Source organism: Ptychodera flava, chromosome 16 (assembly GCF_041260155.1).
Source record: "Ptychodera flava strain L36383 chromosome 16, AS_Pfla_20210202, whole genome shotgun sequence".
NCBI classification, from domain to species: Eukaryota; Metazoa; Hemichordata; class Enteropneusta; family Ptychoderidae; genus Ptychodera; species Ptychodera flava.
The window spans coordinates 13,116,612-13,141,406 of NC_091943.1; the positions used below are offsets into that span (position 1 = coordinate 13,116,612).

Consider the following 24,795-nt stretch of genomic DNA (forward strand, 5'->3'; position numbering starts at 1 on the left):
TCCGACCTGGGGCAGATATTCCGTGTCAGACCTCGGGCAGATATTAAGTGCCAGAGCTGGGGCAGAGATTCAGTATCCAACCTGGGGCAGGTATTCCGTGTCAGACCTGCAGCAGATGTTCAGTGTCAGATTTGGGGCAGATCTTCACTGTCAGACCTGGGGCAGATATTTAGTATCCGACCTGGGGCAGATATTGCGTGTCAGACCTGGGACAGATATTAAGTGTCAGACTTGGGGCAGATATTCAGTGCCAGATGTGGGGCTTGTATATGACATTTGGAGTCAGACCCGTGGCTGATATTGATAGCAGATCTGATGTCCCTCTGATATCTGATAACCTTTCTCACCTGTTCTCTCTTGGACAGTGTCAGCTGTTTTTTCAGTTCTGTCACGTCAAGGTGTTGTCTTTGCATTTGCTCTCTCGTTAATCTCAACTGTTGACATTGGTCAAGTTCATCTTCCCTCTGGCTGTCAAGTTTTGAGTTCAATTCCTGGATTTTCTACAAAGAATGACAAAACAATATTCTCTATTTAAGTTTTGATATATTTTACCACATCTAAGTTTTGATAATTACAATGATGTAACATGGTGACAATAGAGCACACTGTAATTTGTGGACGGTGAGCAGTTTTGAAAAACACCATTCACACATGATGGACTTTTCCAAATCTGTTTCCATCATCCAAACTATACTATGTAGTTGAAAAGTTCACTATATTTTCATGGAAAGAAAGTTACTGGACAGATGCTATTTCAGTGATGAAAAGCTCACTTAACCCTTTCACCACCATGGTTTGTCCCAAATCCATTATTTTCTATGGTAAAGTTGGACCTGCATACAGGGAACTGGGGGTGAAAGGGTTAAGCAAAATATACCATGAAAGGCTGCCATGTATTTGCACGACAATGTTTCTAGCAAGGTCAAGTAACCAAATTCTAAATCTACTTCTGTCAACAAATGATCAGAAACTCCGCTTGCAAACAAAATTGCCAATGTCAAATTTTACTTTTTGCCAACAAGAGAAATGGTTTGAAAATGTGGGACACCACTTGATAAACGTGTGTTTGCTGAATGGACATACATGCATATTTCTTACCCTTTCCAAGTCGGATAATTTGTTGACTTTTTGACTGATTTCATTCTTCTGTCTCTGTATCGTTTGCTCAAGTTGCTGCATTTGTAGAGATTTTTCCTTCTGCTCTTCCCTCTGCTTTTGTAAGTTGTCATCCAAATCAGCTATCTGCAGTGAGACAGAGTGAGCATGCAATATTTACAGATTCATGTAAATGTCCAGATCGTTACGGCACAAATCAAAGACAGTAGAAGGGACAGCCTAAATTTAAACTACAGAACTATGAATCGTTTTACGACCATTATTTGACACAATCCCATTTTTTTTCAATGGGGAGGGATGTGAGAGGGAACTAGGATGTAAGGGTTGATACCCAGTTGAGAAAAAGCAAAATTATGGGCAAGTGAACATTATTGGAAACATGATCTAGTATAGCTTTTCTTGGAAAGACATACATCTCTGTTTCACAGGGTTGTGTCACAGCGTTCTGTGATGAGGCAGACCAGATTGAGGGAAACACTGACCTGTTTTGCTCTTTCTTTGAGTTCATACTGACTCTTGTTGAGCTGTCCTTCCAGTTTCATCACTTTCTGTTCCATTTCACTCCGTCTCTCCTTCATGGTCATGTCCAGCTGTGTGACCTGGGCCGCCCGCTGCTTCAACTCCCACTGTCGCTCCTTTAGCGCGTGGTCCAGGTCGGTCAGCTCGCGGTCACGGTTCACTAGTTCGGTGTTGGCTTCCCTGGATGCAGAGAGCGGAGCGAAAATGTTGTTAGTCTTGCCTGAAGACTACTGGTATGTGATACGAACAAGAAGTAGAAAACTCAAGGAAAATGTGTAAATGCTGTAAACATTGGGGTCACGTTGATTCAGTCAACACCCTCGAGTGATACCTGCTCAATCTATGCTTCACTCTGGGTGCTTTTCAAATGCTGTACTAAGCAGGTGCCATGGTCATTAATAATATTCAAATCAACTGAGACTGTGCAGAAATGTACAGTTGCCTGAGTCTCACAAAACAGTGTATCATAATTGACTTCTCATCATGCAAAAACTGCTGGTGCTGGACTTGAAAGAAAGTACTGTATGCTTGAGTTAAAGAAACCATTGAGAGTCTGCATCTTCATGCATAAAGATGAGAAATTACAACTTTGACCCTTCACCTTTGCATCAATTTACATGTTGAGGTTAATGGTATTGTGTTTATCTGCTAACTTGAAAAGTATTGAGCAATGCCTGGTAAATCTTATAATTGTGACATCAACCAATGGCCATGACAGTAATATACTACCAGGAGACCTGTGCTGTCTGTGTGCGGTTTGACTTTTGAAAGACAGATGCAAGACAGACAGCAACTGGGTAGTGAATCGTACTTCTCTATTATTAATATATGAATTTCAAAAGTTTTTAATGATAGGGAATGACACTGGATGTTATCAATTTTCTGCATGACACCCACTTGAGATTTTGATCCAGTTCAGAGATCCTGTCGTCTCTCCTCTGCAGGTCTTGTTTGCTGTTTTGCAGCAGTCTCTGGTACTCTTCCAGCTGCTGCATGGCTTCCTGCAGGTCACCGCTGGCCCTCCGCAGCTCCCCGTCCAGCTGCGTCGCCCGTTTCTGATGGAGGTGCATTTCCTCCTCCATGTGATGGAGCCTCTCTTCCAACTCATTCACTGAAGGGTAGAAATTATGAAGCATGACCATGTAAGACAGAACATGGAAAGAAATTGACAGAGAAAGCCTGGCAGATCATAGCTTCAGAGGGCGCCCTCTGGGTAACCCAATGAACTAACCAGTGAAATTCGCCAGATGAGTGCACCTGCTTACAGCTGCTTACAACAACTGTGTTTCATCAGGTATTGTTATATGCACAACAATGGAAGTACAATTCACAATTTCCCTGGTTTGATTTTATTCATAAAATTTTGAATTCATAAACTTTTCAATGAAACAGGGACCAACATAATCTTTCAGTTTTGCATATTGATGAAATAAAAAACAACGGGATAAATGAACATTGTCTTTATGTAGTTTCAGATTTTTCTTCATTTTATCAATTTTCCTCTAGGAATAATTGTGATCAGTAGATAACTACAATTAGTGGTGCTGTTAGATTACCATAAAGGGACAAAAACAGTAACTTCTAATAGTACATAAAGCAAGCCAACAGTGGGTAGGAATGATATTTCAATAAGAGATTAGATAAGCCAATCATAGAGACTGTACTTCAGAAGTTTCTCTATTGTATCCAATCAGGGCTTGTTTTACATTCTCCTCTGCTTTGTGGATGACCTACTCACCTCTGACTGTCTTCTGCTCCAGCTGAGTCCTGGTGTCTTTCAAGGCTCCGTCTAACTTACCAATATGGCCGCTTTTGCCTTCATTATCACTCTGTGTCACTTGAAGCTGTTTTTCCAAGTCACTGATCTTCGTCGAGGACTTCATCAAGTCTGCCTGCATCTCACTGAACAGGAAAGAAGAGTTTGTTGCTACAGGTTTTACTTGCAATATGGAAGAAATCTTAACTCTTTGCCTGCCATGTTATTGGCACGTGCATTTATTTTCAGAGTGCCCATGAGCTAGTATTTAGGGGTCATTATTTTGCTAAGCAACACGATAATCAGATTGTGAAACAGGAAACAGGAGTGTTAGTTGACACACTATGGTAATTCCCAACGTGCGGCAGGTTGACAATGATAACTTAACTTCAGAAATGTACACTGCGAACATGACTATCGTCATCCTAAAGACACTGACACTATCTGCTATGTGTAATCCACAGCAAAAATTTATGGTATTTATTTTTTTCTAAGAATGCAAAAAGCCTGACACTGAACGTCTAGAGCAATGTGAAAATGATGAAATGCAAACCCTTGTTTTGATCACATAGTATTAAGCCAATACTTTGCAAGTCTCAAAGTGATAGATTCTGCTTATTATATATCACATACATTGACAGTGAGTCCCCTGACTGACAATGATGCCACGATGAAACAGAAAAACTTGTAATTGCAGGATTTGTTTTCTAAAAATCAAATGCTGATTATTTGTCGTTTGCAATGACACTTTACAAAATCCCTTGTCAATTGTCTAGATTCTGACACAAAATGTAATGATCACCCACGGAAAAGACCTAATGGCAAAATCAATACGGAAGTTTCAAGAAGATTGATCAAGAAAAGTCCCAACACAATACACACTGAGACACAACAACAATGGTCTTGCATAACATCCCATCACTTAAAAATTTTATTTAGATTTGTGGCTAAAGGAGAGACACACCACAAATATATTAAACGTTAAGGTAAAGCAAAGCAAAAAGCCCTACCTGGATATTATAACTAATCACAGAGAAAGTTTGTTTTATCTCAAGGTGCTACAAGTTTATTATGTTTCTTATTCTAAGTTACGGTAAAGTTTTTGAAAGTAGCAGGATGCTTTCAGTCCAAATTCCAAAGCTTGATTGTTTTTTATTCCGAAAACTAAAAGGACATCCTTTTCCCCAGAGTCAATATCTTCACATCGGGCTTCCTTGTAAAATATGCTTAGAGATAAAATGTTGTGACTGATGTTGAGTACAGAAGCACTGATGATATTCCATTTGTAAAATAGTATAATTTCATGGACTGTTAGATCTCCACACAGGTAACCAAGATTTCTTTTAGTAAACGGCTTACTTGAGTGTCATCGTGAGCTCTTCCAACTGTACTGTTCTCTGTTCAAGGTCTACCAAAGCTTGGTGTAGTTTCTGTGCCATACTTTCATTTTCCAGCTGGGCGTCACTGGTGCGTTGGTTGAGCTCTTTCTCCAACTGCGAAACCTGTCACAGATCCAAACGCTGTAAGGTTAATCTCCGGCACATTGTCTATGGGATCTCCCCTCCATCTGAATGGTTTCACCCTGCTGGCTCGTTACTTGACATGCACGTATTGCTTGACCTTGACTACAAGCCTCTAACAGTTTCTTTTGTTATGAGTCATAGCAAACCACAAGTTTGTGAATGATGCTTAAAGGGATAGTGTCATCAGGACTGCACTCGAAGGTCGTATGGGACCCATATGACCAAAGTATTCACTGTATCCAAGGTACAATGGTGATTGATGAAAATTAAAACATGTCTGTTACAATCTACATCGTATAATTTAAATGTTGCAGCTATGATGATGAGGTGCATCTAGATATCGTGCATGAAATACATTGTTTGTAAACAAGAAACTCGCACAGGCGCAGTTCCGACGACTGTTTCCCTTTAAACTACAAGAGATAAAAGGTAAAACTTTCATAAACTGAAATTTCTTGAAGATGATATGATTTTAGTGGCATACTATTTTGCTTATTTTTAATACTTTTTACAAATATACATATCCGACTGTGAGCACTGTTGACTCCAACCTTTTTTTTTGGCATGGTGCAGGTTTTTAAGCTTGTAATCTGCAATCTAACTTCCTACAGCTATGAAATACAGCACATATATTTTCACTGCTTTGTCCAACTGTATGCTACTCACTTGTTGCTGAAGCTGAGTCTGACTGTCTTCCAGGTCACCAATTCTACCAGTACTCTGCTGCAGCATCTGCTGTCTCTCGTGCAGCGTCTGCTGCAATTCAAGGATCTGGTTTTCCCTCTCATTCAGATCATGTCGGGATTGTTTCAACAGCTTGTCCAGTCTTCTCACCTAAAAAGACACAGAAGAAGACGATAATAAACCTGTTCACCCCCAAGTCCCTGTAAACAGGTCCACAATCACCATTGATAACAATAGATTTGGGCCAAACCATGGTGGGGAAAGGGTTAAGAAATAACCATGTGTGTGCGCATTTGCTGGCTGGCAGACATTTTTGCTTTGAGAGGATTTACAATTCTTGCAGTATTATGGACCAAGTGAAACTATTAAACTGCATGATAAAGAATAAACACAGCCAGATCAGACCAGTTCCCAGTACTGAAGGATTTATCTCAGTTCTGAAAACCAAGTGAGTGCCAAACTGATTCGTTCATGCCTGTCTGACAATGTCTAAAAGACATTAGTAAGAGAGATTTTTTTACTAACCTCTTCATTTTTCTTGTCCAGCTGTCTCTCATGCCTGTCTCTGCTTTCCTCAAGCTGATCAATGTACAGCTTGAGTTCTTCCTTGCAGACTACCAATGCTGATTCAAGTTGAGATACCTTAGCTGTGCCCTCATTGGCTTTCAGCTGCAGTGCATGCCATGCTTGGTCGTGTTCCTTCATCTTATTGGTCAGTTCCTGAGGATAAAACAATACAGCTGTCAGCAAGACCCATTCCCACATTGCCTTACAAGAATACCATTAAAGTTGTGCATTGATGATGAAAAATTTGAATATATTTCTTTCTGAGTTTGTAATTTGTGTTTTATCACATTCCAGCACATACCCTTAACTTGTTATAAAATAATTGTAACATGCCACAATAAATAAATCGACAAATCTAGTATTTGAGTTGAGTGGTATTTTGGACATCCTCAAATCATAATTTAGTCTGCAAAATATATGAAAACAGTTCATGCAACAATGCCAGAAATACTCCCAAATTCTGTTCATGAAATTTCTGTTTTGGCGAAATATCACACGGATTGTTCTACCTTTTGCCACTGATTTCACAGAAATTTCGGGCTTTTCAGTGTTTAATTTATATGTACTTTGTGAATATGTACGCACAGAACATTTTTGTAAAGGCACTCACATGTCTGCATTCTTGCAGTGCTTTCTCCAGATGTTCAACTCTGGTGGTTTTCATGGCTAGCTCACTCTGTAAGGACGCCATGGAACTCTCCATCTCCTGTAGCTGTGAGTTCTTCTCTTCACAGCGCCGCTGAAGCTGAGACCAAAGTTTGAAAATTTTGTGAAACACCTTTTAGTGTTATTTCAGATGTTTTGTTCATTTGTTTCACTTTTTCATTTGGCTCTGTCACCAGCAATGTTTGGTAAATACCAAGTTTGACAATGGTGAGGTGAAAGATATATCTAAAAGATGAATGTATTCGATTTATGCTCGTATTTCCCTCAATGCAACTTTGACCCATTCTGGCTTGGACCATGAGGAAACAAAGAGACTGAGGAACACCTTGTCATATTTTCAGTTTGAGAATATTTCGCCAAAAATTTGTGGATAATTGCCAGAGATGGCCACCATTCTTGGTGAAACTGCTGAAAAAAATATGTTGATTTTCTGTGAAATTGACATGGTGACCAATTTTTTTAAAACATTTTCAAATGATGTAAGAAAAGCTGATATAGCAGAGAACAGTAAAATTTGGTAAGCTGTCTTGAAGTACCCAAGGCCAAACAAAATAAACCTCTATTGATATTAGGAAATCTTTTGAGACCGGCAATTTTGCAAAATTTTTAATTACCATTTCTATCTGTTGTTCTAGCTCTTTGCAGTGTTCAACATGGAGTCCTTTGATTTTCTCTACCATTGTCGTGGCTTGTTGGAATTCATCAGATTTTTCATCCATCTGTCCCTGAAGACTTCCCAGCTCCATTGTCTTTTTCTGGAGAGCTTCCTCCAGCTCAGCAAGTCTGTTTGCATGTAAGTTGTAAGCAGCCAGTTTCTCATCCAGTTGTTTTTCTAATTCCATGATCTGTGTGTCTTTTTTCCTTCCCTGTGAATAAAGAAGAGCAGTCAATGCCAAACCTAAAAGAATCCGTGCTTCATACTGTACCTAACATTGATCTATCACTGTAGAATTTCGTTTTCTATGATTTGGTATGAGAACAAAGATAAACTTCTTTGCAATAATGACATGACACAACTTTTTAAAGTTCTCTTATTAAACTACATTCTGTGACATACTGTGTCAAAATATGGCCTACTGTCAAACTGTATATATATAGCTTAAAGAGACAACTCGTTTGTTTTTGGTGGAAGAATTCATCATATTTGCTACAATATTTGTCAGGATGGAACAACAGCCTAAACTGCTTTAATTAAGATATTGGAAATCAAGTGTATGATAAATACGTGTGCTGGATCACATCTTCACATTTAATAATTACAAAAATCCATCTGAAATATCTCAGTGCCATCTCACCTCTCTCTCAAGGTTACTGACTTTGTCATACTTTTCATGGGCGTCTTTCTGTAAGTCTGTGATTTGATCATTGCACTGGTTCAGTCTGGACTCCAGAGTGGAGGTGAAACTTTCCTTGTCCTTGAGTCTCTCCTCCAATTCCAGGACTTCTGATGCCTGTTTTGCGCGTTCATCTTCCAGTCTGTTTATGATTACTTCAAGTTCATGAGATTTCCTGTCATCTTGAGGAACATGAAGCAAAGAAGCTTTACAATCACAAAGTTTGACAAATTTTCACATTCTGATAAAATTTTGTAAATATGAGCAACAACCACGGTTTTTGATAATTGTGTTAAGGTAGTATGCCTCTTGAAAGTGAAAGACTTAAACTTTTGCTCTCTTTCCTCAGTGAATCTTTCAATCATTCTCTTACCAAATCAAGACTAAAAATCTGGGGTCACTGTGTAAAGTTTGGTACCAGAGAAACAAATTACTAAACATTAACCAATATTTGAAATTAAACATGGCTGCCATTCCTGTGTTAACTCTATGGGGAAAAGTAAAATTTTTGATTTTCGAAAAACTTAAATGGTGAAAATTTTCCTAATGCCGAGAGCTTTAAAATGAGCCCCCACTAGTGGTAGATCAGAAGAAGATGGTACAAATTTGAGAGTCCAAATATCTGTCCCTGAGGTGTATTCTACCTTGAACACTAGAATATCTCACAGAGATTTTTTCACCTTCTGATAAGATACTTGTTCAAGTTTATGAGTTCACACTTTAAAACACAACACTTTGGTAGAACCAACTTTATTTTCTATGAAACAATGGAAGTTTTACAGTGGGGTATTGCAACAAAAGCACTGAAGCAAAACACTCTCTTGTACGTAACATGCTACTGGTACCGAAAGATACATTGACGAGACAACACATATTTGAATGGCATCATGCTAAGGCATGCTGTAATGTACCAGTTTCTTGTACAAATCTCTCTTCACATACAAATACAGGCTGCTAGTGAAGTAACCTTCCTCTTTGCAAGTTAGTGTAAATTTCTCTCAGGCATACAAGCGCAATTTCAAATAATAATGATATTTGTATGAACAAAACAGAACAATTTTCTCTACACTGTCTACACATCTGACTACACATGGCAGCATATAAGTATAACACTGACTCCCCTAACTTACCCATTTTACTTTTCTCCACCACCGCCATGAGTTCACTCCTGAGACTGTCCATCTGACTCTCACCGTTCACCATCGTCATGTCTCTGTGTCTCTGGGTCTGAAGTCTCTGTATCTCCGCCTCCTTCATTGCTAGCTTCATCCTGTACGGTGACAATCAATACAGACGGTAAAGACGGTAATTTACAATTTCCTCAGAAAACTCAAGGCAAGTGTATAAAAAACACTGACACAGTATATTGTTACATACCCCTCCCCCCTAACTTTCCCCATGGAATTGTGGATAACATTAGATTTGCTCTTTTACTATCTATGATAAACTATACTCAGTTTATGACAGTAACTTTGGCAAGACTGAAGAATATTGTATCCACATTGGGATGGCTAATTTACATAACAATACACAATTTGTATATTCTTTTGTTGTGAAAATGTATTCTTTACAGATTCCTCCATAAACAGAGGGGTGGCCCACCCCTAAAAATCCCCTGATGGCAAACCCTGCGTATGGTCCCAGTTGTCTTACAAAGCTATAGGCAGGCCCTCAAAGTAACCTTCACTGTTTGCATGAGAAAGATTGGTCTTCTTCAAGTATCATGCCTCAAGACCTTCAAGTCAAGACTTTCAGAGTAAAATTTTGTAATACTGGACAATAAGCCTATCCCTGTAAAGTCGTTGTGTTAGCTTCATTAGATGAGAGCTTGTTGAGCAAAATGTGGAAGTTGGACTGACAAGTGACGATTATCACAAGTTACAGGCTTATGTGATGTGGGACCTGTGAATCCTTTCAGTTGCCACAAACAAGAAAATTTGCGAAGTCAATAGTATAGTGGAACTAATGACAGTTACGCATTTCATACAAAAGATGTGAGTGCTAAACAAGTTGTGTAAAAAGAAGACCAAATATGAACAAGAATGAAAATATGCTTAGGATTATTACAGACTATTGGTTTGACTCACTTTAGTTCAGCTATTATTGCTCTTCCACTGGTGCTGTTCATGGAGACACTGAGATCAGCATCGTCATGGAGAAACTGGCTGGAATTCAGGGCCTCAGCCTGGGGAGTGACACTCCTGACTGGACTCCTGTTAGGACTGCTGTAATGTGGCGGGCTGAACTCAATGTGTTTCACTGTGCTGGTTGTGCTCAAACCACTGTCAGAACCCTGCAATATATGCGAGATGTAACATTACTACGTTTTCTAAATGGTTCTACTCAGCAATAAAAAAGGAGCACAGTGGTGTACCACAGATTCGGTGTGCACCAAGCGGCTAAACAGATCACATGATGTGTCACACAAACATGTATGGAAATACACATATTTCTATGCACGTTTGTGCATGTGGTTTCCTTGATGTAGATTTTCTGCAAACCAACTAAAAATGTCACTTGATCATAGACCCTATAGGGTCTATGACTTGATGTATTTCAAAAGCATTCATTAGTGCCCCTAAGCATTGGTGCATGGTGTATACATAGAATGGTTTATGTCGACAGATAGAGAAACTCCAACAAACACACCTATGAAGACACAAACAGACACTCCATTGAAATAACTCAGATATGTCCTGTTGCTTTGTATGCCGTTACAAGTGGCTTACGTATGTAAAAACCTACCATCGACACCAATGCTCTGTCTTGTACTCTCTGGGCAATGGACTCCAGGGTCTTGAGTTCTGCATGGCTCTGTTCAATGTCTCTCTGGCACTGAACCAACTTATCACCCTGTCGTCTGCTCAGATCTTGGAGTTCTGTGCACTCCCTTGCTTTGGTTTCCAGCTGCCTGGTCAGGTGGCCCACTTCCCTGGATTTCTTGTCCATGTCAAGCTCCAGTTCAGTTATTTTCTGAGCCTGCCTGGAGATTTGCGTCCTCAACTCAATGTTCATGGTGTCGCTGTCTGACTTGCCGATGTGAGCGATGGAACGTTCTTCTTTGAGTCTCCTGGAAACAGAATGAAGAGGAAACAACAACAAGAAAATTGAACCTTTTAGTCTACCAGTGCAGTTTACAACTTTCAATAATTTTCATTTTCTCATGACATTTTTTCTCAAATCTAATCAAACTGGAACTTCAGTTATCACGAAGAAAATAATTTAGAACTACCAATATGGCACTTGACATTCCATTTGATAATTAATATCTGAAAGTAGATTAATATTGTGTCTGAAATTATGCCACTAAAATTTGCATACTGTATCTAAAATTATGCCACTAAACATGCATATTTTATGACACTCAAGATAATTACATTAACCTAGCCTTGTTAAGTATGTTGGTAATTACAGAGCTGACAGAAAAAAGACAGATCATGTGTATTTGACAAGAAAAGATTACATAGAGGGACAGTGGCTGTAACACTTGAAAACATTTTCATTGTATTTCTTCTAAATTTAAGCCTAGTACACTTTCTTGTTCTTTCCCCAAATTGTGCTTATATACAAAGTATAAACCTTGCCAAAAAAGAGTACAATATGCAATGATATTGCTGACACACAAATTCTGGTCTGGACTAAAATTTGTTTGTCAGCAATAATTAGAGGTTATTACCCAATATCACCTGTTCCTGTGTCGTTTCACCATGAGTGTCATATGTGCTACGTCAGACACGAGGCTTGCAGCCAAAATGACATGAATGCTGATATGTTGTGAGGAACTGGTGATACATACCGGTATATACAGAATGATTTCGACACTTTAGCGTAACTCACTTGGTTTCAGCCTTGGCAGAGACCAACTGCGCTTCCAGCGAAGACGCTCTGTTCAGCAGCTCTTCCCGTTCTCGATCACAGTGGAGTAAGCTGTCTCTCAGGTGCTCCTCATTGTCCTGGTGCTGAAGTCATGGCAATGGAGGAAACATATCACTTTCAAACGCACAGAGGTCAAATCATGAAATGTGGAGGTCATGACATTGTCACAGCAGAATGTGGACTCAGCATGTCTGAAAATATTGGCTATTGCATTCTGTGTTTTCAAATATTTTCTTGAAGCATATAAGAACACCTCACTGATGAAATCTAAAAGATCGCCTGTCTGACTCTATAAATCTCTTGCTGACATATGTTTTGAAGATTCTTTTCTCAGCTGTCATCTCTTGAAATATGTATTGTACTGGTATGACAGTGTCATCGCAGATTAATTCATCTATTTGCAGTATCAATGACAATTCTTGGCATATTTTGCCGTCTTACGACTCTATTGATGGCCATTCGTCTGTCTCTCTGCATGTGTATCTTTCTATGCTTCTGTGTATTTGTATTTTCTGTCACTCTCTCACTGACCCAGCTGGTAGTCACTAATTTACTAACACATTGCATCCTATAGAATGCAATACAATGTATGTACAAATATTGATATGAACACTGTGGTGTACAGAAAGTATGTCTTCATAAATATTTTTGTTATTGCCAAGAGAAATGTCGCCCAAATATTTCATGAATACAACTCTATAAAATGAAACAGAACTAAAACAAAATTCAGTGACTGACAATCTTTCAGAGCATTCTTCAAATTTACTTGTATGTCTTAAAGTTTTCAACATACTAGACTTATACCTTTCTGAGTTTCTCTTTTGTTTTGTTTCTAAACTCTGCCAGCTGGTCGTTCAGTTCCTCCAGATTCTGCAGTGCCTCATCTCGCTGGTTTTCATTCCTGATGAGTTACAAAAAAAAATGAAAAGTCTAATATATTACTATTCATTTTTTTTACAAGTCTGATATATTACTAGTATTACTAGTATTTCAATGGGTGGAGTTGTACTCTTTGTATTTGAAAAATTACCTGTAATGGTTGGAATTGTAAAATATATTGAAAGAGTGCTCAACAAAGCATGTCTTCCACCCAATTTACATACAAAACACTAGCAGTGAAGTGATTTCTGCTTTTGGTGAGAAATTAATTCTTCTTAGCCTCATGAACTGCAAGCCTATGTGCACTGAACACTGATGTTTCATTTTGTATTATATTATAGCTTTGTCAATACCAGTGAATTTTGTGACATCATATCATCCCCAGATTATTACTGATAATGTATTCGATTATCCAGTATTGTGGCCTTAGATGTTCTCTACATCTACAAATTCATTGGCATCGCCAAAACTATAAAATAATAGCAATAATGTACACCCCTCCTGGCCAATAATATCTTTTCACTCAATAATGTAATGGCACAGTGCACAATTCAGTAAAGACATTTTACCATTGGCAAAGTTCAATATTATCCATGAGATAATCTTGGAAGCCCTTTTTGATGATGTTATGATGTAAAGCAATGGTGTACATGTTACATGAATCTGACCTTTTTCTCTGTTGTCTTTCATCCAGTAATTCAGATTTGGCTTGTTTCAGTTCTTCTCTGGTCTTCCGCAGATGAGTTTCTTTGCTGGCAAGTTCTCTTTGGCATTCATCTAGTGTGGCCTCTGCATTCCTGTGCCATGGAAAGAGTCAAGTTTACTTTGTACTGGGAATCTAACTAAATGCTATTGCAAACATCAAGTGGCAAGAATAGATTGTATTGTCTTTTGTCAGTCAATGAATTTTAAGTGAAATGAATACAGCTATTTGAATTTTTCTAAAGAAAATAGTGAGTTAAACTATCACAGTATTGTGTTACTTGACACCAAATACAACAGCAATATTTTGATATGTCATGACGGCTCTTGCATCCAGGAAACATGTAAATATTTTGCCCAGTCATAATCTCATTTTCCATCTAACATGGCATTCATCAGACTCGAGGTGCAGAGATGTGGTAAAACAGGAAAGGTGAAATATTCAACCATAAACACAGTAAGACAGCATGGTTATGGCGGTTATATGCATCATGATTGGTCCATCACAATGTAACAATAAAATATACTGTCTGTTTCTGTGAAAGTAATACAATGATTAAATGCTCATGTGTGACCAAAAAAATTATGAGATACTATATTAATCTTGATTCTTTTGTAATAATTTATAAATTACAAGTGGGTCAGTTTTAAACCAAAAGTAAGATCAGTATTCAATTTGCATATTTATACAAAATGCTTTGATAATCTTTTTTTTTAAATCACTGTATCTTTTAGTGCATTCTGCACTATGACCACACGAAGAATTGCAACTCCCATGATTTACTTTTTTCCTACCTTAGAGCTTTGTCTTGAGCGGCTATTTCTGATTCAAAGCTCTGCAATTTTTCTTCCAAGTTTGGTTCGTTTTCTTTGAAGGTCTCAAGTTCCAGAGACAGCATCTTAACCTGTGGATGTGATTACATGGAGGTTTGAGATGTGAGTGGGCTGGTGAAAAAAGTCAACAGACAATACAGGCAGTGAATCCTGTATATGAGTATCAAGTTGGGCACCATCTAGACCACCAGAGTGGCAATTACACTGGCCTGAGCAACAAAAAAATTGGTGGTTCCAGACTTCATATCATTGGCCTTGTTCATAGTTGTGTTGTAATCTTGATAAGACACGGGTTAAACTGTATCGACGGAACTGTTTCTCTACGTTTTTTGAACTTCAACACTCAATGACTGCAATCTCCAACCAAAGAGGAAAGGCTGTAATTTATGGTTTCAGCAATCAGGAAAGTTATATAAATGCACAGGGTAGCTTCATGGTGAACAAGTTATGCTAACGCAATGCAGTTAGGTCTCCCTAGAGGTGTGACATGCTGTCTCTACAGCAACTGAGTAAGGCATTCTATTGTGCAATGCCATACAGAAGTCAATCTATCCGCAGTTAAATGTCAATCTTTGTCGGGTAAACCATATCAAATACAGATTGCTTGTACACATGATTATAATCAAATGCTGCAAGCAGAATTGTTTCTGGGTTGTCTTCTTTCTTTTATTTTAAAAAAGTTGGAAAACCGGCTGAAAATATGACAAGGCACCACAGCAAAATGCTGGAGGCTGGCTTCTGCCCTGTGTGAACAGCCCACTGGCAGGGGACAGTAGGTTTGTTACAATACAAGTCTGGGCACGTTGCCAAGTCTGTTGGTACTGGCCAAATGCCTGAACAACCAATGTTACATTGAGACACAAAGTAATCATGGTCATTTACAATTCCATGTCAACCTACAGCCATCTGATGAAATATGCACACACTACAGTTCAGGGCAACTTTCTGCTGTCTTTTCCCTTACTTTTCTTTGCAAAAGAGATGTGTTGTGTGAGCGCTCTGCTTTCTGTGTGTGTTTGTTCACAAGATGGACAGTATTTGTTCACAATCATTAACATGTAACTTCAATTCATCACACTGGCCAGTTAGAAACGCCTCCACCTCCCTTACAGTCAAACTGTACATTTGAAGTTTTTTTGACTATTTTGCATTTATTTTCTATATTGCAACTTTCACCAGCCATTGAAAAAGGAATCTTACAGTAAATATATCTTAGTTTTACTAGTGCCTATTGGTGGGTTTTTCAACTACAGTACTTCTACTGTTACTTGTTGTACACTGTCTACTTGTTTACATTTTCTCTCACATCTATTGTTTTTCCATTCATTCGTTTCTTACTTGTCTTTAGAAAATTTTATGTTAAATTTTGTGATTTCCAAAATTCTATTTTAGATTCTTTTGTAGATCCTGTCTGTACTTCCTTCTTTTGCTCTTTCTGTTTCTAAATTACTCATTTGCATCCATCTTTCGATGTGGTTTTGTTGTTGCAATCTTGGTGTAAAATGTCATGAGTTCCTGTGTACTTGTCTGGCTTTTCCATTGTGCCTGTTTCCATTTCCTTTGTGAGGGTGACATGTAATCTTTGGTACTTGCTACATGAATGTTCACCTGAGATTATGTCCCGTCGTATTTTCACCAGATACGTTATTCCTGTGTGGTATTTTCTACATGTCCTGATGTTATACCTGCAAATGTTTTTACTGATTGTGTTTATTTAATAGCAATAAACCTGACCTAGAGACAGTATACCACAAGATTTGGCCAGTTCAGGACATGCATGCAAGAGAAATAGTGAGTGCATATATATGGAGTGAACTGGTCAAAATCGAGTAGGGCATACCCATTGCTGAGGTGGTTTATTGCTATTATGTCATAATATTGAATTGAAATTCTGACATGAAATGTTGAATTGGGAATGTTTCTCTAGTTGAGAGCTCATGCCTTTTCCAAGTGTGCTATTATAAATATAGCATGGTTATTTTACATTTTGACCAATCCGATTGCAGTATTTGCACCATCAATATACTAATATGATATTTACATCCATGTGACACAAGTTATAGTTATACAGATTTGTTCTCTTTCCAAGTGCCAGGTTCATTTACCCACAGGTGAAGCAAATGAGTACATACAATACAGTTACTTCACGATACATAAACACTGAAAGGTTGCGACCTCTAGAATCAAATGACTTCAACACCACTTTATACCACTTAAACAAAAATGAAGGTACCAGTCAATATCATGGTGTTTTTTAACCCCTTTTCCCACCAATTTTGGTAAAATCGTATTGTTGTCAATGGCAAAGTTGGACCTCTGCATGGGAAAAATATGGGTGGTAGGCGTTAAAAAGAAAACCATTAATTCATCTCACCTGGTTTTCTTTTGTCATCAGTTCACACTCTGCATTTTCTAGCTGATTCATCAGATCATGATTCTGACCGATCAACCTGCTGTTCTCGTCACGCAGTGTGTGCAGCTTTTTCCTGAGGACGTCGTCGTAGTCGCTGCCGCTGACTGACGTATAGGAATTGGTTCTTGAACTTGGTTGCTGAGTGACAAAGACACAGTCAGCATGTTAGTACAGTGTGATTATGTGGAGTGAAAGCTGATATTCAAGAGGAAAGCTTGTTCATGGCAAAGGAATTGCAAAAACACCAATCAAAGATGCCAGCAACATCCCAACTTGGGGAGTAGTAATTTGATTAAAATAGTGATTTTCATTTTCATGGGGTATAATGTTGGGAGAAAGAATGACAAAATATTTCTTTCTTATGGTGTGTCATATAAGAATCACCCTTACACAAACAAGGGGTTAAGATTTAACATTTTACTTTTTTTAGGGCACTCAGAAAGTCAAATATTTTCTTTTTTTCACGTTTGTCCTCAAATTAACCCGTACACCTCATTATCCTGAGTTAGAGATCCAAACTGGGCTAAAGTTTGATGATCCACTACCACTAAAATGTCATCTGCAAACGATCTCTGTGGTAGCTTCTGTGTCAAATCCACTGCTTGACCAAGTCAAGGCTAGTGGGCTTAAAAACAGTAAAGAAAGCAGAGGAACTGGTATCCAGTGCAGTAAATATACATGTATGCCACTGTTCACACATTTGTGAAACAACATGCCCAAAAAATTAACTAGCTTTCTTTTTAAATGTAGATTGATATGATATTTTCTAGTGCTGGCTTGATAGTCACAATTGAACAATGGCATTCAGTAACACATTGTCATCATACGAAGAGTATATGTTAAGTTTACAGTAAAATGACCATAGAAGTTAATTCTACTGTTTCACCATTGTGCCTTGGGGGAATTTTCAGTTCTCAGTGATAAATCCATCACAACATATAATCACTCACCATTTTCAGTCCCTGTCTAATGTTTCCGTATGAAGAGGCATTCGTTAATATTCCTGGATTTCTGCCATGTCCATTCATTTTTCCAACAGCTTCCTCACTGCCAGTGTCTGATATCAGATCTTCCATGGATATTCCATACTGCTCGGATGTTGAGGAGTCCTCATCAGTTTGTTGGTAAATTCTCCGAGCACTGGGGAAAAAAGCAGATTATAATTGAGACAAAATTATAAAACAGTAGACATTTACACTTAATGGTGTGAAGTGAAGGGTGATTTGACTGAAATTATTAACCCTCTGAGTTCTGTAATTTTCTCACCAAAATTTCAGTGCAACATTTTTGCCAATTATTAAAAGATTTTCAGTAATTTTTTTGATGGTTTTGGACTAAATGGACATAACCTTTTATTGGCAACAGTTTTCGACTAAAATTTTGGGAAAATCAGAAAAATTTGCCTAGATCTGAAAAATTTGTTGCCATTATATTCTATAAGAGCAACAAATATTGACTTTGGCACTCAAAGGGTTAAAGCCAGAAAGGTATGGTAACCGTTTCTATTTTCAACACTGTCTTCATCAGCATTTACAGCAACTACAATAAAACAATGTTTCTCCTCAATGTTTCTCCCGGTGAATGTGTGGTTCAAGTTCCTCTTATATAACAGTCATATTGGTACAGAAGCCATACGGATAAAAAAATTCAATAAAAGCACAGCTAAGACCGCATTTATCAAAAGATAATGCCCCAGGCTAGCCTGACATTAACACTACTTTTGAGAGACAATTAATCCCAGTAACGTAAATAGCACACCGGAGTTTGTCATGAATTTCCCATATTTATCAAGGATATGGGATTCAAGAAGCATGTTTGTTTGCTATGTAAAATAATTAGTAAGATAGCATCATTAATAAATTTGCATTTTCAATGAGTTCTCACAAACAAAGACTTTTGGTAATTTACCAAGGCTTTGACATATATCGTGTAGTTCAAGGTGGGGAGTGAACTACCGTACAACGGAGTATTTCAGTTGAAGATGAGAGTACATAAAGAACATGAAAAAAGTGGTAAAAAATAAAAGTGTGCTCGATTAACAATTGAAAACACAACAAAAATGGTCAAACGAGTAGAAATACTGCAGAACAAAATACAAGACTCTTCACTCTATATGTCTCATATGATATCCATTTCTACTCATTTTACCCATTTTCATTGCGTTTCAATTTGTGTTATCCATTAGTGGAACCCAGAAGAAAGCACCATGGATACACTGTAAAAAATATTGGTTTAATGAAATAAGGATTATTTTCTTGGAGACTGGAATTTTTGTCCAGCACACATTTACATCTATCCTCTATCATATCTGATACACATACATATGTGCATCTCTGAGTCTTTGCAGTTTGAATCATACTATTGTGCCATCTTTAGTCAACAACCAGAGCATAGTATACAAACTGAAACACATTATTTTTGACAAAAAAGCTCTGGAAATTGAAAACACATTTTTTTCTATCATTTATGGCATCTAGTAGTATGGTAAAACATCAATATCTGGATCTATTATGCTGTCCATACGTAAATTTCCAATCATAACTATCGATTCAAAATGTTCTTGTAGCTCATGCACTAATGTTTGAACAGAAGTTGTCATAGAAATGACAAATACTGACCGACTTGACGAAGCATTACTATTGCAGGATTTTCGACTTTAATCAAACTTAAAACAGAAACTAAACTACCTGTCCTGCCATGTGCACCATTTTCTTCTGAAATGCCGTGATTTATATGTTAGCGATGTCAGAGAATGAAAAAGACATTTCTGTCATGTTCAACTTTGTGTTTCACAGTCATAACCAATGTTCCACTCAGCAAGTCAAGCACTTGTCAACAGAGGTCACCGTGAACAATAGCAAAGATGACTTCGGAGCCCGGCAACAATACTGAAGGATTACCATCTCACATGCAATATCACAAAACTAATGTAAAGATAAGGCTACTCACTTCAAAGAGGTAGGTATGCTTTCAAGAAAATTCTGAAATATTTGCAGTGCATGTTTTGACCCCAGGTCCTTGTCAATGGATATTCAGATTCGGGTAATTCATGGATGTAAAACAGAGACTCTCTTTTTTACATCCATGGGTAATTTTACCATAGTTCAATGCCAGCACAATAGTCATGAGAATGGACCTTTTACCAATATTAATTTTTATAAAACAGTCTTTTTTACATAGAAAAAGGAACGATAAAGTGTAAAAGTTGGGTGTAAAATATTTCAAGTGGAACAACATTGGGTTCAGTGATCACGAAAACCTGGCCAAAAAAAAAATAACTGAAGATTTGAATGAGTCCGAACAAGTGGCAGACCCAAGCTTGGCACCGTGCCAAACTGAATACCTGTACAGCTTGTCCTTGTCCTACACTATACACAAAGTTGTAAAATGTGCAAGCACATGTTTCAGAAACTTACAAATGTTGATTTCACTCCCGCCGAGCAAGTTCACATTGATTTCAATAACACCGACCAAGTTTCTTGTCGCTCTGAGAGAAGTCACAAATTTAGGCGGCAGGAAGCTGACTAGGAATAGTACTACAAAGCTCCCACTGTGAGTAAAAAGACGACCGCCTCCAAGTGACAGAACTATCTTAAGCCTTTCACAAAATTGGTTGTTAGCTAGCGGTGTTGCTACGTCAGAACGCTTTCCTCACCTTGTCTGGTCAGCTGACTGGTTGGGATAATGTAACGGACAGTGATACATTGCAGCAGGCTGTGTCTATTTCACCCTGCTCAATATCACTGGGTCCTGCATGGTTGGCAAACTGTAAACAGCTGTACTCTGTGTAATGCATACTATCAAGATAGCATTGTCGCATGGTTACAATAAAGGGGAGGGGCTTACAGTGAATGACATTTTTCTTAATTTTGAAGATAACGTTGTATTATTAGAAAAAAAGGAAAGAAATACTGAATGAACCATTTACTCTTGTCAAATTGATATACCCAAAATAATTATTAAATGAGTACAAGCATTGCACTCTACTGAGAGTAAACATGACATAACTTGTCATTGACTTGACAAAGCAATTAACGCTTGAATCAAAGCAATTACTACTGTGCTAAGAAACATGTGCTAAAGAAAATGAAAGAAAAATTATTTTTTCAAGAAATTCTGCAGTGTATGTTGTCTCTTTAGTTACAAAATGACCTGACAACAGAGCAGGAATGGTATTGAGCCAGGGGGAATGGACGACCTGTTCTGACACGTCCACAGGACAAGAATGGGAACCACCTGGGAGAACTCTGTATTATTTGTGAAGCTACCATCAAGTTTTTGTTGAATCATATCTTAAAAGGATTACCTGGCAATCTCAGCAGTGTTTTCCGTTATACTGGTCATGATAATCTCAGTACACTGAATTCTACTAAAATGCACAGAAATTCAGGAATTTACAATGTATTCTGTCAGCGACAGCAGAGTGATGAAACGAACTTGGACATGAATGCAATCAAGATAGATCTCTCTCATCTTCCAGAGCCTTTAAATATTACCACATACACCACTAAACTTGCAAACTGCCGTGGGCTCTTTTCTATTCATATTTTCAGGTTTTACAAGGAGAGGTTTATTCATAACTATCAAATAAGTTCTCAAGGTTTCACAGGTATATTCCTCTGCGGCTACAAACAAATGCTTAGTAGTACCAACTATCATCAAAGAAAGGTAAATTTATGCTTACAGCTCACAAGTAGCCTGGCTGTCACTGAATGTATAACACTTTACCTGAACAAAATTAATTTTTTTAAATTAACTTTTCTAGCAGCGATGAAAATTTGATAATGGCAATGGACACAAAATCTGCAATAATCAGGGCGAAAACTTTCAAATCCAGGGTTAACTTCAGTAAACAAAACGCAGCAATAAACTATACACACATTTCACCATTCATGACGTTGATGGTCGTACACTCAGCCACAAGTACGGTGAATTTTCACTGATATTATCCAAGGTCTTTTCTGCCCAATGATTACAAATATCTCACCTTACATGAATGCTGTCCTGCAGCAAGCTGGACTACGTAACTGACAACCATTTATTTTGCCATCCCAGGAAACACAGTTTAACGATACCCTTGTTTCAAGACAATTGATCTTTACCAAGTCAAGATACAATGTAGGATATGGCAATAAAAATACTGGCGGTCACAATGGCAGTCACACATGGCTTTGAGCAAACAACACTATTACCAGCGGTATCAACACACTGGTAATGTGTTACAGACTTTCACAGGAAATTAATAAATCATAATCCCAAATAATAATATTGATAGGGCCAAGTTGTAAGTAAAATCATTGTTTAAGGCCCAGGTAAATTTTACTGGGATTCCAAAGTAATGTTACCATGGTTACCCTAAGAATATCAATGCAGTGATAGTCAAAGACAACAGAGATGTTACTAAGGTTCCAACACCATTTATCTATCTTCCCAAACCTTGGAAAAAATATTGTAAAGAGAAAGAATCTTTCACGGCATAGTATAGTAACTACCGGTACATATTATTTTGCAATAGCACCTGACGCTGAAGAAATACATCATGTGTTTTTGTAGATCTATCTCCTGAAGCTTTCCTAACCATAGACCCTATGTCCTAACCCTGCACCCAGACCAACCTTGTTTGCAGAATACTGCAGGGCTTGCAATGATGTCCTGTAAAGAGTACTGTAATTCCAAAGTGTTTGCACAGGTCTCACTTTTGAGCTATCATAATTTTTTGTGACAGAAATACTTTAAAGCTTTGTCACCCTTGAGGGCGCTCTCACCAATTTTATCCTTACAATGTGACACAGCCAGAGTACAGCAGGAATTGATGACAGCTATGCAACATACATGTTATTAACTGTATCAATTCCTATATGAAATACACAATTGAAGATACAACAAGTTAAGATGTTCTTGATGCAATAAAGTTCACCTTTCAATCCTGTGTAATGCAACTGAAATACTACTTGTCTTCACCGATGCATACACATTACTCTGTACACAGTCCCTCTATCCACTCTGTACTTTATTTACAAGATGAGAAATAAAGTTGGATGGTTTTGAGGTTAAATTATCAAGCCTGGTAGGCTGTGTCATTAACTCATTCTTATAGTTACGCTGTATATTTTTTCAGAAATACCCATTAACAGTTTGTGTTGATGGTGGATATATCTGCTACCAAAGCTATATTTCATTCATAAACTTTAACTTTCCAAAACAATCTGACAAAACCACCGGCCAATTTATTTATATTTTGCAACACTGATGAGATGGAATAGTTATCACAGACAACAAAACAAACATAAAAATTACAGAGGTGCTACAGCAAATTAAGCAAATAAATTTTTCAAAGGCTTGATGGAAAAGATAGAAGTGAAAGGTATTGCGATGACTTACCCTCATTATAACCTGGGTCCAAAAAATTTTGGACCCGGGTTATAAATGATTGATTCATTGATTCACTTACATGTATACTTGAAACTGATATACCTTGCTGTTGAGACATTATGAGAGCAACCTACTTCAATGTAAAGAGCTCGGCAATATGTTGAATCAGAGCGGCATAAGATTTTCACATGCCAAGATAGCTCTGTGTGGCAGGGCTGTTTGTTGTTGGAGACAGAGTCAGTAATAACATACAGCCCTGCCATGTACAGCTGGTGATTAAAGAGATCACATTCGCATTCCCTCAACGGGCAATGAGGGCTTTGTCCAGTCTGTCTTGTCAATGAACTTGTCAAAATAAGAAAAACAATGATGTGTCATTGCTAACCAAAAACCCAAACGTTGCTAGGGTTTACTTTAAGAAGAACATCTTGGATACTTGACATCTCACGGCTACTTTAGCAAAACCTTTGACAACTGATATATTTTTTATGGGACCTGTGCTTATGATAATCACCAATACAAACATCAAAATATAACTGGTGCTCTCATATCCTAACAAAGTACCGGTGTATTTACGAAAGCGGATGAATACATACATAACTCATAAAATGGATAACACTGTACATACCTTCTTTTGCTGACATTCGACTCAGACTTGTAATTCCTTTCCCCAAATTGGAGTCTTCTCCTGGAATCGCTGACGTGATTTCTGATCAACGCATCATCCTCAAATGACATGTTGGAACTTGTGCACTGTCTTGATGTAAAAAGTCTTTTGCACTGTGGTAAATATGGTTATCTTTGCTTGTTTTTTTAGTAAAAAAAACTTTGTCAGAGACCGTAAAGCAAAGACAGAAATCGAACCATCTCAGAATTGACTTGCACGCTTCTTCCTTCGGTTTGTGAGGAATTCCTCCAAGTATATACACGTACAGTCAATCAGAGCGAGCGAGCCACCAGGCACTTCCGGAGATCAGTGCTCAACGTATAGCACGCGGAAATGTATCTGTTCAAAAAGTCGCCTGGCTATATACTTATCTAGAGAGGTAGTACCTATAAACTGATTTGATGGAATGCTGTGAAGTCAGGCTCTTCTCGTACATTCATTGATTCAACAAGTCTTGACACCGGACAGTGTTGTGGTCGCCATTTTGGTTTTTAGAACAACTATTTGAAACCGCCAGTAGATTTCATTGGATTAGCTTAGGTCACATGGTACAGTTCAAAGGTTAAGAACTCCCTAGCTGTTTGAGGAGTCTCGCATAAGCTGCTGATGTGTAAACACGTAAGTTGGGGAGGTCGTTGGTCGTCAGGTGGGATGGGCAGTATAACCTGGCATTATTGAGAAGACAGCAGAATGTCTTATTTTGCCCCTTGACAGCCTTACGCTTACTGTCAGTGAGAGGACTGTGATCAAAGCTCTTCTTGCACCACTGCGGCAGTTTCTTGCCACCATGAGTGAGAATCATGCAGGAATTTTCCAACCAAAACAACTGAAACTTACAAATAAAAAAACACAAACAAATAAATAAACGAATTAAAAGTTAACCAAAT

At 38.0% G+C, this 24,795-nt stretch overlaps 1 protein-coding gene across 3 annotated transcripts in view; it reads right to left on the reverse strand.

Annotated features, from left to right (window-relative positions):
- Positions 1–24,117, reverse strand: part of LOC139114044 (coiled-coil domain-containing protein 18-like) — a 31,439-nt gene extending 7,322 nt beyond the window's left edge. The window contains exons 1-21 of one of the 3 annotated variants that reach the window (XM_070675521.1): positions 23,870–24,117; positions 17,820–18,009; positions 16,831–17,007; positions 14,418–14,527; positions 13,589–13,717; positions 12,846–12,942; positions 12,003–12,124; positions 10,911–11,235; positions 10,253–10,458; positions 9,296–9,435; positions 8,127–8,347; positions 7,446–7,697; positions 6,776–6,910; positions 6,124–6,318; positions 5,581–5,748; positions 4,751–4,893; positions 3,374–3,537; positions 2,533–2,746; positions 1,599–1,815; positions 1,099–1,242; positions 348–500 (exon numbers count right to left, since the gene is read on the reverse strand). In XM_070675521.1, coding sequence (XP_070531622.1) covers positions 348–500; positions 1,099–1,242; positions 1,599–1,815; positions 2,533–2,746; positions 3,374–3,537; positions 4,751–4,893; positions 5,581–5,748; positions 6,124–6,318; positions 6,776–6,910; positions 7,446–7,697; positions 8,127–8,347; positions 9,296–9,435; positions 10,253–10,458; positions 10,911–11,235; positions 12,003–12,124; positions 12,846–12,942; positions 13,589–13,717; positions 14,418–14,527; positions 16,831–17,007; positions 17,820–18,009; positions 23,870–23,979 — 3,612 coding nt within the window. In that variant the 5' untranslated portion in view covers positions 23,980–24,117. Of the gene's footprint in view, positions 1–347; positions 501–1,098; positions 1,243–1,598; positions 1,816–2,532; positions 2,747–3,373; positions 3,538–4,750; positions 4,894–5,580; positions 5,749–6,123; positions 6,319–6,775; positions 6,911–7,445; positions 7,698–8,126; positions 8,348–9,295; positions 9,436–10,252; positions 10,459–10,910; positions 11,236–12,002; positions 12,125–12,845; positions 12,943–13,588; positions 13,718–14,417; positions 14,528–16,830; positions 17,008–17,819; positions 18,010–20,285; positions 20,305–20,524; positions 20,669–23,869 lie in introns of those variants that run through there. The other 2 variants (XM_070675522.1, XM_070675523.1) reach the window with 2 other exon arrangements.
- Between the last annotated feature and the right edge of the window lie 678 nt (positions 24,118–24,795).